Below are 15473 nucleotides of genomic sequence, written 5' to 3'. Positions count from 1 at the left end.
TCAAGTGTATGTTTTTATGAAAGTAGAAAATTACCTGGGTCACAGATACAGGTGTGTGTGCTCCAGTCATCGCTGCAGTGGCTGTTCTCAGGGCAGATGTTGGAGTCACAGGGGTCAGCAAGGTTACAGCCGTCTTCCACACGGATCTTCATGCCCTGAGCCATGTTCACATTGGCCACGTTGGTAGCGGTCTCTCCCATGCGCACACCCTGACAAAAAGCACACATGAATAATGAGGAAGGTAGAAAAGAATACAAGTAGGAGACACGAAACAGATTGATTGTAAAGAAGTGTTAATTTAAAAATGAAGATCTGTTTTGTTGACCTGTAGGAATTACACAAACCTGTATGCAGCCAACAAATCCTCTGCTGACATGATTTCCTTCTCCAGGCAAACCTCCGATGTGAAGCGTCTGCAGCTTTAATCCTGGGAGGTCATTACCAATCTCAACTGATTTCTGCTCAAACACAGGAATGAAAATTGAAGCATTGATGTGGAAACTTAACCCACGTGTTCAACTTGGTCTCTGTGTAACGTTATACCTGATACATTCCATAGTCCAGGGACACAGTAGCCATGTATTTGATGTCCTTTCCGTCTTTGACGCTTCTCAGCTCTACCAGCAAGTGGTGCCACTCCCCATCATTGATCCTTACTTGAGGGAAGCTCAGGGATGCAACCAGCTGCTGTCTCAGTAGCACCTCCATACGGACCTGCTGCTCACTTAACTAAATGAAGAAAACCAAAGACATGGCTGAGGTTAGACCTACTCTGAGGGACTTTTTCTTATTCCAAAACAGACAGAATAATACCTCTTTAGGACCATAATCAAAATGACAAGATAAAAGGATCTGAGGTGGCATTTTACTGATCATACTAATGTTTGATGACCCAAAAATTTCTCAAAAGAATGTTTTTTTTGTGTATCGTACCATAAGAGTGATGGTGGATGACCGTCCAGCATTGGCCTGCATCAAGGTACCGGCTGGCTGCCTGGTGCGGAACATCAGACCCATGTACCAGGGAACTGCAACGGTTACATCTGTCTCACTCCAGGAGACCAGAGCCTGGCCGTCGAAGAACTGAGGGGATGGCATCACTAGGGAACACAAGGTAAAACAGTAAGAGAGTGGTAGCAAGCAGACATAATAAAATATATTTTGATGTTCTATGTCTTTAATAACAGGATGAATCTGTGCAATCATTTCAATAACTGACTAATACTTGTTGATTTAGTGGAACCTCAAATATTAAAAGTCATGTTTTCATCTCAACAACTTTTAAATCTTCTTTGATAATCCAACAGAAAAACAACCACACCCCATTCACACACATCCACACTCCAGGAGCAATCTGAAGTTCAGTGTCTTGCTCAGAGGCTCTTGGGTATGTGTGACGGCCAGAGCTGAGACTGAACTTCTGACCCTTCAGGGTAACAGACAACCAACTCTCCCACTGAGTAAAACATAATGTACATACTCCAATACTTGAGGTAATGAGAGGATATCAGGTATACTGTTTTATAGGTTTCTTAAATGAACTAAAATAAACCTAAAAGTTGGTACCTGAACACATCTTTGACAAGTGGACAACAGCAAATTTTGTATAATATATATAAAGGAAAAGCCATGAGCTTTAGACATACTACTGCCGCCCCATGAGCAGGTAAACATTTTTTAAACCTTACATCAATCCTTGCTTTAGGAATTTCAGGAACAAAACAACCAGGTGCTTAACTTCTTTTTCGCCATTCATGTCAGCCTGGGAGATCTTGGCAGAGTAAAATTTGCTGTATCAAATCTCTCTTTTTTCATGTGGTGTTCGGTGTAAAAAGCCTCAAACCAAATATATCAACTACAAACAGAGAGGCCAAAACTTTTCTCCAGCTAGCTTTGACCCGGGCTCATTTTGGATACTGGATACGAGGACCTGGCACTAGCTCGTCGGCTGTCTCAAAGACAAGAGTGCAAGGAGAGGTATTCACACCTTTACACATTGTTTGGAAACCTGCCCTGAAGCAGGAAAGTGGCGTTGTCTCCTTTACTGCTGAGGAACATGAGTTCAGTTATTGTGAGTAAATAATATTGTTGTTAACATGGTGTTGTGCTTTTTTCTATTTCTTCAGTCCATCTGTTTGTTTAATGATTAAACATTTTTCAACTCTCTAAACCTTGGCCTGTGCTTGGTGTTTTTAAAGTAGTATGCAGAGTTTGTGCAGTGACCCATTACGACTGCTGCATGAGTCATACTGAACCGGGGGAGGTGTTCTTTACCCTATTTGATCTCTCAGACACAAAGCTTCAGAGATTTTCAAAAGATACACACACACACTCTCACACACTAACAGTAGGGAAAAAGTTCTCCAAGGTGCATATAGAGATGGAAACACTCGCCAAGACGAGAGACTACGGAAATATGGACACTCTTTGAGACTCGTTAAGGATACTTCATTTTTTACTCCAAGAAACTAGAGAACTGTTTTTTTGGACAAAACAATCTTACCTTGCTCACAGTTCTTGCCTCCATACCCAGTAGGACAGTCACAGCTGTAGGTGTTCCACTTACTGACGCACATGCCTCCATTCTGACACACCTCGTTCATACAAAAGTTTCTTTTGGCAGGACACCCTGAAATTAAAAAAAAAACAAAAACAATTATTAACATTCTTATCACTCATTTCATAATGTTAACATTCAGATGATAGGAAATTCTTGAAAAGTGTTGGTGACAATCACAATATGTTCAATGTATTTTTTTTTTAAAGGAAGGAAAATGATGCATCTAACTTCTTCAATTCTACTCGAAACTATAAAGTGAGGGGGTCTTATGACCTTCAGAAGCTGATGGATATGAACACAGTAACTAAGAGAATGAGCCAGTGTTTAATCCAGTGTTTGACTCAGCGTGGCTTTGTATCATTTTATATCACTTCAAACCTGCTGTGGTGCCGTTGTTAGCGATGTAGCTGTCCATATCAATGGGTTTGCTGTCAATGCTGAGGTTTCTCATGCAGCCCATGAAGTCCCTGTTCCTGACTGGGAAGTCCTCAGGTAGGTTGGGTACCCCACCTAACAAAAGTGGTCCTGTCAAGTCCAGGGACCTGTAAAAGAAGACACAAAGAAACTATGAGACCAAAATCCTGAACACAAAATGCTCAAATAAATCTTTGTTCTGAAGATAGTGAAGTCTGTGACTGTTCACTAAATTGTTTTTGGGGTGAAAATCAATGACCGACAAATCACTGATACCCCATACCCCAGGGCAACTGAGGTAAGGTCTTTATTATGACTGACTTTTCTCAAACAAGGCTGTTGTGTTAGCGCTGGAAGCTGTCACAAGGCTAACTGCTAGCATCACCATGATAAGTCAGGTTCCACATACTAGGTCATTAAGCTGCTTACACCCTGAGCCTCTAAACCACAAAAAATCAAAGAAAATGGGTCTTTGAAAGATTGCGATGCAATGCTGCACCAGGAAAAAAAAAAAAAAAAATGATTTGGGATGCCCACAGCACAAACACAGTCGCTTTGTTGGGAGCATGTGGAGCTCATTTAACAATTCTGGAAGCAAACAAATGGGAGAAATCCCTTCATAATATATATATATTTTTAAAGTCTTGCAACAGATTTTTAGCGATAAGCTAACAAAGTCCAGTTTAAAAAAAATGCATGGATTTACAATTACTTAACTGGTCTTAACATTTTTAACAGATGTGTATATCAAAATGTCAAAATGGTTACTGGTAATGCAACCAGATCAAAAATAATAACAGAGCTCTTGAAAAGTGTCATGACATGACATTTGTTGAGATTCAATACAATGTTAACAGAAAATGTATTTGATTTACTGATTGAGGAATAAACTATATGTTTTTCTAAATCCAGCTACTGAGTCTTAGCCTGACCTAAGCTACATGCTAACGACTAAGTAGATCTTGTTTTAGAGTCACATTGGGTGTTGCATTATTGAGCTAGCACCTCATCAGTGGATAGCCAGCATGTAAGGCTTTGGAGCCCACACAAAGCAAGGTGACAAGGTTCAAACTTAGGAAATTTCAGCTTTGAGCAGCAGTGGTGGGGGATCACTGGGTCACATGAGTATCCACAGTAAAGTTTTAGATTATTCAACCATATGCACCACAATGCTAACATAATAAATGTTATCTAGTGCTTCTCTTTGACGGTGTTTCCAGAGAAAAAAGCCCATCCTGTGTTGTGTGTTTGCTTTAGTTCCTGTGACATGATGGTGTATGTGAATCTAGTGGAAATAGCTGGAGGTAAATCCTGGTTTTAAACAAAAGAGAATCCACTTTGTTTTAAGTCAGGAGTCACACAGGAGTTGTCAAACCTCTACTCTCCTCGCCTCTATTAATCTGTATGAAAGCTTTTTTTTTCTTCCTGAATCATGCCTCAATCACGATCATAATACAGTTTATTCACCAATTAAACCTCTGCCAGTTGAAAACAGTTGTCAGTTTCTGTGACCTGTGCAACAAGTTTCTTGAGGAATGTAACCTCATTGACTCCTCTTTGAAGTTTTCCCTCTGTGTCTACACCCTCAGCCCAAATGTGTCTCAGCATGCACTCTTTAAGAAACTTTGCATGCTTAAAAGATATACTGTAAATTATTTACAAGATGTACATACACCTTCAGCTTAACCTGTTTTAAGATGAACTATTAGATATAAAAGGCCATGTCAATGTAAAAACCATGAAGGATGAACTCAGAGAATTATGACAGAGAGCAAGCTAATGAGAACAGTTGTTTATAGTCAGTGGTTATTGTGGTTATCTGATTATTTTGTGCATGAAGTGTTACAGATCATTATGTTCTTAAAATTTAAAATGTTTACTTTAAATGTATTTCACCCATACAGCCTGTCCATCGCTGATCAGTTTCAACCATAGACTGTATTTAGATTGGACAGCGTGGCTCCAACATTTACCATTGTACAGTTTTGAAGCCAAAATTCTCCCATCACAGACCCAGCCATTGAGGCAGTTTTGCAGACAGAGTCTGCACAGTAAAGACTTATGGGGGATTGTGGGAGAATCTGAGTGGAGCCGGGTGACAAAAAAAATAGTTATTTTTTTCTTTTGAGAGTCTAATCACTTCTTGACTCTACCTCCTTACATATTTTAGCTGTCAATCATCATTACGTGTGACATAAAACCTTGTTTTTAACCTCATAACTATTCAAAACGAAACTTTTCAGAAAAAAGGAGGACTTGAATACAAGGCAGCCAAATAATATCTTAAAATCACCACAGCAATTGGATGCGAGAAACATTTCTATAATGTGTATTCATTTTTTAAAGTTTGACCACAGCTCATCTGAAATGAATGGAGAGACAGATTTTTTGACCTATACTGCAGCCAGCCACCAGGGGGAGCAGTTTGTGTGACAACCTCATTTTGAGCCAAGCAAGATGACGTCCATTTTTTTTTGTCTATGGTTCAAATCAACATCAGAAACCAATGTGCTTCCCCATGATGGAAAATAGGTCCCTTTTGTAAAGCCATGGTTTCTTTTTTTTTTTTCCCCCTGAGTGGGAGGAATGAGATTTACCCACAAAAGGTGATAACCTGAAAAGAGACAAACAAGATAAGTGAAGAGGAGAGAATTCATCTTACTTCTTCTGTCCGGTCTGGGTGCCCCTGGCAGCACAGGAATAGTTGCCAATCTGCTTTCCAAAGCGGATTGCCATGGAAATGTCACAGTCGTCAACAGCAACCACAGCCACCTTTTCTCCTGAAGGTCCATGAGGGATGCCCAGACGCCCAATGTTTGGCTGAAAGTAAACGAAAGAAAATCTTTACAATTGTAATGAGTACTTTTTTTTTTTCCAAAAACTGATAAAAACAATAAACTGTGGTGAAAAAATAAGCAGCCTCCAAGAATCTAAGGATTTAAAAATGTCTACACAAGAGTTTCTTTGCAGATCAAAGTCGGCACTTCTGAAGTACAGTGGGTTCTTTAGAACTTTCTGAAGCTACAAAGATATATACACATAGAGTAAAACATAAATACTCAGTCTGAATAAAACTATACACCATTGAACACACTACAAGGAATTCATCTCAATATGTCTTAATGCCTTCCTAGACAAAAATATATTTTTTATTGTGTGTTGTCTTGGGAATTTTTACAAACTGACATGAACTGGGTCTGTTTTTTGCCCTGCTAATTAATCAGAAGCAAACTTGGCTTTGAAAACTGGAGTGCTTGATCAGTGCAGATCAGCACGACTGAAAAATGTCTAGAATGACTTTCATTGACTTGTTGAAGAAGTTTACAGGCCTCCCTTGGCTTAACATGACCAAAAACCTATTGTGTTGTAGCTCGCACCCAGTGATTACAAAGTAGGCTAATTCCATCATCAAGGCCCCTGGCCGACAAATGTTGATCTGAGAAAATGTGAATCAGCTTAGAGAAATGGGAGGCTAAACAGCTTTTGTGTTAAATGTAACCTTAGACTAAAGTTCAATGCAGTGTTTCCTAAGCAATAGTGACCTTAAACCAGGAAGCAGAAGAAAGAAAAGGAGATCTACAATCTTAAAACTTTCTATCAGAAAAGGAACAGTTTAGGAAGAAATGTCTGAGATACTTTCAAAAAGAGCAGTACTCTATGTTTATATCATCTACGAAGCCTAAGCATCAAGATAAAATAAGATTCAGTTCCATCATACTGAAGACTCGGGCTTCTGAGCAGAGCATCACGAGAAACAAAGTTTCTATTGACTACATAGACGACACTGACATTTTTGTGAAAAATGTACAGCTCAGTCAAGTCATGTCATGTTAAAGTGATTAAAACTTATTAAGTTAGTGGAACATTCATTTTTGGTGTCAGGCTCCAAACCTTTGCTCCTCAAACTGAAACTGCCGTGGAAGTGATGAGTGCAGCATTAGTGCTGGGCATTCACTAACATTACTCATTACAGACCAGTGGCTGATTGCTTTAAGAGAGCAAGGGAAGCTCAGCTTCCCCTAAAATAGGAAGCTGGAAGAGTGGGTTGTTCCACTGTGGAAATTGGACAGTCATTGGATAAACGCTGGGCTTTGTCCCGCCCTCGGACGCTGAGCGTCTCTGGGGGTCTATGAGGCAGTGGGCTGGCCTGGAAGCTGGGCTTCTGCATAATGACTGGATGGTCTGTTTGAGGCCAAATCCCTTTTTGATTGACAGTGAAGTTTATTTATTTAAATATACAAAAATTATACAAATTCACACAACTCTGACCAACAGCAAGAGCAATACAGGGTACAGTTTCTTGTTCAACGACACTTCAGCATGTGAGCTGGAATTAAATTCTTGACCTTTGGTTAAGAAACAAATGACTCTATCACTGGACCACAGTTGCTCCGACAAAGCTCATCTCAGACACATTTTTCCTGTGTCCTTTTTGAACTTAAGAAAATAATGTCTGTCTGTCTCTTGTGTTGGTGAGCCAAAGCCAATTTTCCACCTTGGTGGACAATAAAGACATATTCTATTCTATTCTAAGGAAGAGACAAAAAACAAGACATTAAAAGGCGAAAAGTGTACCTGTAGAAACAGGAATAGGAAAAGAGGAATTAGATTGAAAAAAATGCACACAGAGGTAGAGAAAAAGGGGGTAAAAACAAAAAGAAAGAGAAAAAAACAGGGAGGGGAAGTATTAAGAAACTAGAGACGAGAGGTAGCAACAATAGAGGATTGGCAAACAGACAGAAAATGAGCAACAGAAGGTTGAGTGTCCTCTATTTCAGCCCAGGTGGGCACTAAATAGAGCATATTTTCCAACAAAGGGCATATGTCACAACCACTCCCTTCAGCGTGCCCTGTTTCTGCTTTTTCCACCAACAACACTGACGATTTGTAACAAGATAAGACAAGACTCATAATGAAAACAACTTCAGTGTCACTGCTCGTCACAGGCAGACTTGAAACTCTCAGATATATCTAAACATGCACACACAACCACACACCGGCAACACTATTAATGTCAGTCTTTCTGTTAAAGACAAAATGATGAATCGACCACTCCCTCAGTCACGACCAAGAGTATTGCTGCACAGACTAGATTAAAACACCCTCCAGTTGTGTTGACAAAGACTCAAAACTTCTGACAACACCAAATATTAAAGGTGAAGAAACATACTGTATATGTAAAAACAGACTGAATTTAAAACCAACTTTCCCTTTTCATGACCTGAGGACATATCTGTGAGATGTAGGGAAACAGTGACATAACAGAAGCTAAGATTTCTGCATATCTACAACATTTATTAAAGTGCAGCTTCCACCGTGTGCTTTAAATGTCACATCCTCCCATCCAAAACTTCTCCCCTTCCTCCCATGTGTGGACAAGCAACTTTGGAAAGTGTGTGCATCATGTTTTGGATGGCCGGATAACATCGTCAACATTGTTGCAAACAGGCAAATACTAACTATGATTTCTGGTTGGTATTTGTGTGTCTGTTCAGAATCCTGCCTGAGGAATGCATTAATGCCCATGTGTAAAGTAAAACAAAAGGCTACCTTTAATGTGTGCCTGTGTGCACGTGTGCCTGTGAAGCAGGAAGTGGCGAGTAGGGCTGCAGACGACCACACGGTTCATTGTGATAATAAAGGAAAGGCTTTATTTTGTTTGGGCCTGCTTGAGGAAATTCCATTGTTTCTCCGACTCCAGGATGAAAATTACTCTTGATGGGTATTTAAGAAATGTGATTTACTGATAACTTAAGTAGAGCACTTAGGTGTGTGTGTAGGTGTGTGTGTATCAGTGAAATGAATTGTACTTGAGTAAAAAAAATACAAATCGATGTTTACCATTAAGAGGATAACACACAGATAATGCTCCTCCGGATGTATAAATCCTTTAGTGTTTGTGTGTGTGTGTGTGTGTGTGTGTGTGTGTGTGTGTGTGTGTGTGTAAGTAGAGTTTTGGCCCAGTCATGCATAGTCCATAATATACCCATCCTTCCCATTTGTAGGAACAGGCTGTCATGTCCAATGTCCATATTACCTCACTTACCCTCTAGCTATGTAATCCTAGAAGTGTAAATTTATCAGAGAACCCCCCCCCCCCCCCCCCCCCCCCCCCCCCACACACACACACACACACACAGCTCCCTGAGGAACTGTGCTGAACTACAATGCCTTGTGATCAAGCATATGTGTTACTACTGTCTTCATCCTCTCATCACACTCTCATCTTTCAGCGTAACCTATGAACTGTGGTTATTGTGGCTTGTAGCTTTCAAGTAGCAAAATACATGTACAGAGGACTAAAAAATAGAGGCAAATGTAACTTTATACCACTTGAATCCCCTTGAGAAATCTGTTGAGAACTCTACAGACAACAATTTTAAGAGTCATTCATTCATTCATTTTCTGAACTGCTTATCCTGTTCAGGGTTGCAGGTGGCTGGAGCCACCCTAGACTGGTTGACACAGACTTACAACCATTCACTCACACACTCACACCTAGGGACAGTTTAGAGTGACCAATTAACCTGATGAGCATGTTTTTGGACTGTGGGAGGAAGCCGCAGTACCCAGAGAGAACTCACCCATGCAAGGGGAGAACATGCAAACTCCACACAGAAAGGCCCACCGGCTGGGAATCGAACCGGTGACCTTCTTGTTGTGAGGCTGCAGCGCTAACCATTGCACCACCATGCAGCCCATTTTAAAATTAAAATCAATATTCAAATTTGAAACATTAACAAAATAACTTCTAGTGATAATTACATCTAATGTAGTTAGGGACTGGTACCTTCCACATTTGAAACAATACAGTACCAATGCCAGGTATCTGGAACTCAGTACTGGTAATCAACTGTACCACTTTTTTGTGTTTACGTGGTAAAAAATATCAATTTTTTAATAATTAATTTTTTTTTTTTTTCAACTTAACATATTAAGTCTTCAATATATAACCTTGCAATGCTGTGTTCATGTCCACTATGGAAAATCGCCTACTCTTCCACTCCCTTATAGTCACAAGGATGCATTTAGGTACCTAAACTTGGTACCTTCTGATTTTATGTGAATCTGTACCTGGTTTTGACAGAATTCGGTCGGCACCTATAAAAGTACCTAATTTGGTACCCATCCCTAAATGTAGTCATAATAAATATAAATATATTAATGTTTGTTTGTTTGAAATGTGGGAAACAAACATTTGGCTACACGTCACTATGCTATATAGGTGCTTTTTCTTGCGCCCATAGAGCAGAGATGGCTGGCCAATAAGGACCTGTTGTTGGTATAAGATAAGCACATTTTAACATGAATTTGGTTATTTGGCATCGTACAAAAAAATCCTGAAGGAGACTGTGTAACAAGATACAGAGATACAAGACCTAAAGGATGGAGACGTGTTCTGCGACTGCAAAAACACAAAGTTTATCATACAATTCAAACTGTCAAAAATTCAATCTTCCAGCACATGATACACTTTTGCACAGCTGTTTTGAAAATGTCCTTGATCAAGCTACCTGCCACTGATACAGTGATTTTCCTTATGATGTAAGAGCACTTTAACAGGTAACAGAAAGCTGAAGTGGAAGAATATAAAAGGATCCTCGTGTTTTAAATTACATTTCTAACATTTTATTTTCTACATGCATTCTCACACTCCGGCTTGCCAACTACACATCCTGCCAACAATGTGACACTATGGGCAGCACGCCAGCTCTTTAAATGATTTCAGAAGAAAATGCAGAGTACTGTTAGATATCAGGTTTACTGTGTGTTCTGACGAGAAACAATGGATGTAACTGAAGTTTGGTTACGTCATAAGAAAACTTCAATAAGAAACCTTGAAATCGTGAGACAGTCTTGTCTTTTTTGAAACCAGACCAAGAGCAGCACAAAATGTCCAAACTAAACCAAGGAAGCAAACACAACTGACAGACAAAACAAGATCAAATTATAGTCAAGTCCACATTTCTTTGACAGTTAGAACAAAAGTGGTGAACCAAAAAAATCGAAAGCCTCTTCTGAAGTCCACACCAGACCAAAACCAGGTTGAAATAAATACTGGCACCCAAGTTCAACACCATGTTACCCAGTGTTCCTGTGGTGAGCTTGGATAATAAAACCAGTCTAGTAGACTTTACCTAAAGCAGGGCAAGTACTAAAAAAGAGCCCAGGAAGAAAAGCACCAACGGGAACTAAGCTAGAGGTCAGAGGTTACCTCCTTCTGATTGAGCTCCAGCCAGGCAGTATAGAGCGGGAGCCGCAGAGCCCCACTGGAGTCCATCAGACTCCCCCCTCCCTGGGAGAGAAACACCATAAGAGAGAAAGACCACATTAGATCTGTAAACTACAACCAAACTGAGGCACGCACTGTGTGGAGGATGTTTGGGTAGATTGTCCTGTGATAGTCTGACTACCTGAGGTTGAGTGTGTACAGAGTGTGTAACTGAACTTACATGTACTCTACTTGTTTGTGAATTATTATGATTATTTGTAGCTTTGTCTCATTATGTGACAAGTGTGTTTCTCTTCTCTTCAAACAGAACGCACAGAACAGGAGCATTATCATTTGTATCTATGTTGCATGTATACAAAATTTATGCTTACAAGGAAAAATGGCTGAAGTTTTGCAGAAGTATTCAGGAAAGACCAGAAATAGACATCTGAAGTGAAACATATTTCTCTTCGTAAACATTGAAAAATGATCTACGTCAAACTGTACAATGTAAGACATCTCTGGCAGGTTTACGCCAGATTGTGAAAAACTATGTGGACAGCAGGTAAAAATTCATAAAAGGAAAAATACAAGACAAGCCCAATCCTCACGTCCACGTCTCATCAAAAGTACAGCAAGGCAGAAAAAAAAGTGGTATTGGACGTGTTTTTATACAACAATATATACTAACAATGTGTTTGAATAAGGACAGATTATCAAAGCAACCAGGAATCTGTTTTTCCTAGTATCTACGTCTAATTTGTTACAATAGCTTCAGAACCTGTACTTTGCAATTGAACTTGTATTATATCAACAATACAATAAATGTTTTGGTGTGAAACAATAGCTGTTACCATTACCAGGGGCTTCACCTCCCCAAATAAAACACAAAACTCAAATATCCCTGGTCTATACATACAAACTAGAAAACAAGACAATGAGTTGTGTGTTTCTGTCTGTCTATATGAAAGCATAACATATCTGATAAAGCATTGTATCCCTCCCTTTAAGTCATTGTTGCCACCAAGAAAACCACATGGCCCTGACTATTAGCAATACAAATGATACACAAGGAGATAGATGACAACTCCAAAGCCACTTGAAAGCAGTGTATTTATTTTAAGAGCTATTATCCAGCAAAAAGATTCCCACGTTGACATGTGTTTAACTGTATTTCCATTTGCTGTGGAAACTCTATAAAACCTAACACCCTTCAAGGAGAGAGCACAAAATCAGGAGATGGAAAGAGTTTTCTGTTAAGAGCCACCTTCAACTAAATGCTGAAGTGCATCCTTGATGTAGATATTGGAGTCAATATTTGTATCAAAAATATCAACCCAGCTAATTACCCTACAATTTTACAATTTCATTTAGGAGATGTCTGGAGCAGCGTACAGCACAAGTGAGAATTTGGACTAGAGGTCAGTGCAACATAGTGCTTCAGGTTTGATTGGTCATAGGTGCTGCCATCTAGTGCCAGAAGGAGTACCAACTCTTTTTTTCTTAAACTACTGTAGCCCCATCTAACCACAACTAATAATTCAACATCAACAGTGTCGTTCAGCATTCAATATTCAGCATTATCAGAGCTAAATCTCCACTAACAACAGGGTCTTAGGCCATTTGACTCATTGTGCCCCTGAGGACAAAGAAGAGAAGGGTCAGACAAAGTGTTCCCTGAATGTAGAGTCTTCAAACATCTTTTAAAAGTAGATAGACTTGGATCGTATGGAGTTGGTTGAGTCATTCCACCATTTGGGCACAACAGAGGAGAAGAGTCTGGCTAGAGATTTGGAGCCATGCTGGGCTGGGAGCACCAGGCATCTTTCACAAGCAGAGTGTAGCAGTTAAGAGGGAGTGTAGACCAAGATGAGGACCCAAGGTAGGCAGGAGCTGTTCTTGTCACTGTTTTGTACGCCAAAGGAAGAGCGGTGAATTTGATTTGAGCTGCCACTGGAAGCCAGTGAAGCGAGATTAACAGCTGGGTGACTTGTGCTGTTTTGGGCTGGTTAAAGACCAGACATGCTGCTGCATTCTGGATCATCTGCAGAGATTGAAATGTACATGCAGTATATTGTAGTAGTCGATGCATCACAAGGGCATATATACCAGAAGCTGTGTGGCCTGTTGTGTCAGGTAGGGTCTGACAGGTTTGATCCCAGCTCTTGCAGTCACACGCCGGAGTGTCCTTGAGCAAGACACTAAACCCCAAGTTGCTCCTGCTGTAGCTGAAAACTGATGGCTCTACCACAGCAGTCTCTGCCATCAGTGTGCGAACGTAGCGTGGATGGTTGAAAGAAACTCAAGGTGTAAACAAGCTTTGAGAGATCAGAAAGACGAGGAAAGCACTTTTTAAGTACAGGTCCATTTTCTGTCTGTTCTAAAGAGAAAAAGGTCTTTAGCTTCTTAATGATAAAACATTGAATGGACTATTAGTTTAAAAAAACATGTCTTTTGTTTGTGTGTTTTATTAATTGCTGGCTTGTTCTTTTTAGCCCAAATTTGACTGCTGACCATGGAATTTCAAGAATGTTTTTTATCATTATACCACTTTTGTGCCTCATTGCTGACAGAAGCATAGCCCCATATTGCATACATTGAAAACACACGCACACTTACCCCAACACACAAACACATGTAGACACTGAGTAGCTTCTCTTTGCCTGACCTCCTCAGATGCACGCACAGCTTTCTAACTGACACAGATCAATACAACAATGGCATGGCAATGTCTGTTGTCCTGCCAACCCTCCCCCAACCTCTAACCTCTGTTTTTTAAGAAGAGGCATCCAACTCTTCTGAGGAGAGCTGCGGCTTTGAAAAGAGGCGCTCTGTACAACCCTGCACACTCTCCGCTGCCTCATTATCTGACCCAATAAATCAGCATTCAAGCGTGCATGTGTGTGTTGCGTGAGTGTGCCGTTAAGACGGTTAAGAAACAGCTGGGGCTCAAGTGGGGAGAATTTGTACTGGCTTAAAATAGCATTTGTAAATCTATAATATTCACAAGTTGGTCTTTTCACCAATTTCTAAGTTCTGGGCAACTAAAAGCACCTAATGGTATAAAATTCACTGATGTTTTAAACTGTAAATATCTTTGGCATTGTGGAATGTAGATCAGGCGTTCTGATGGTTGTCCTTTTCTCTTTTTTTGGCATTTCAGTGCTTAATATCATACATAGCTTTTATTCAGACATGCAAAACAAACGATATCGCTGATTTCAGTCAAATTAGAAAAAAGATGTACCACTGCAGTTTAACTGCTGCATGTGGGTTGGAATAAACATTATCACAAACAGTTTGAACCTTGTTTTAGTCTGTGCTTTGTCAATCTCTTGTTTAGCTTTCTTTGGCATCCTTTTTCTTTTTGTGAAATAAGGAATATCTAAAAAGATCATCTGGTAAGTCCTCACAGTCAATATCACTTTTTGACTCTTTCACACACTATCAAACCAAGTAGATCTCAACTCCTTTATGAGGCCAGCATTCGCCCTGTCATTAGTTACAGCTGGCAAACAGCTTTACCTGTCAGTGAATGAAAGTTAGAATTATTAGGCTCTTAATTTCTGCCTCAAAATTTCTGTGATGCCTCTTTAAGTGTTGCCTAAATCTCCAGTCAGTTATAACTTCCAGTTTTGACAAGTTTGGCCTTTGCAGCAACATCAGTTCAGTCAGGATCACTCGTCATAGATTAGATAAACCATTTATTGCCAAATGGAAATACAGTTATAGTTGGTGTTAAAGCTCTCCATTTGAGAGTACTCCCTGCATTAGCCAAGCAGCCTGGTTTGGTTTTCCATGGAGTGCATTGTAAAATCCCTCACATGGGTTACACCTGCGTTTGTCAACTTACACCGGCTGTGTGTTCAGTACAACAAGCTGCATGACTGACAGACAGCTTGAGTCACAGACTGAGGAGATCCCATGCTTCCCTCTCCATTGATAAATCTCTCTTCATTCATGTTGGGCTGTAAAAACTCAAACCTGTTGATTCCTGGTCTGGCTCTGCTCATTATGCCCGTTCATCATCATAGTCAAGCTAAATACTAACTGATTTTGACATGGTTTGTTATATTTTGAAAGTAACTGGGTGTTTTTAGGTAGTTTCCGGTAACAACTTCCTTTACCGCTTGATCTTTCCTATGCTGAATTTATGCGCCACAGCTCCGCATTCATCAAAAAAAGGGTGGCTGCGTATTACCTGCAACATGACGGACCAGCCATGCAGACATACTGCAACAGAACAGATCCAGTGTAAGTTGACACATTGACTTGAGTGAAACCTAT

At 40.0% G+C, this 15473-nt stretch overlaps 1 protein-coding gene across 2 annotated transcripts in view; it reads right to left on the bottom strand.

Annotated features, from left to right (window-relative positions):
* Positions 1-15473, bottom strand: part of celsr1a (cadherin EGF LAG seven-pass G-type receptor 1a) — an 81207-nt gene that overhangs the window by 19265 nt on the left and 46469 nt on the right. For both annotated transcript variants that reach the window (XM_074698207.1, XM_074698208.1), the window contains exons 7-13: positions 5637-5794; positions 2939-3102; positions 2504-2629; positions 934-1100; positions 544-729; positions 345-458; positions 35-209 (exon numbers count right to left, since the gene is read on the bottom strand). In XM_074698207.1, the coding sequence (XP_074554308.1) occupies positions 35-209; positions 345-458; positions 544-729; positions 934-1100; positions 2504-2629; positions 2939-3102; positions 5637-5794 (1090 nt within the window). The remainder of the gene's footprint in view (positions 1-34; positions 210-344; positions 459-543; positions 730-933; positions 1101-2503; positions 2630-2938; positions 3103-5636; positions 5795-15473) is intronic.

Source organism: Halichoeres trimaculatus, unplaced genomic scaffold, assembly GCF_033239565.1.
Source record: "Halichoeres trimaculatus isolate MK-OKI-2021-1 unplaced genomic scaffold, fHalTri1.1 fHalTri1_scaffold_21, whole genome shotgun sequence".
Classification (NCBI taxonomy): domain Eukaryota; kingdom Metazoa; phylum Chordata; class Actinopteri; order Labriformes; family Labridae; genus Halichoeres; species Halichoeres trimaculatus.
Note: the sequence above shows the minus strand (reverse complement) of the source record. Positions and strands in the feature narration are given on the sequence as shown.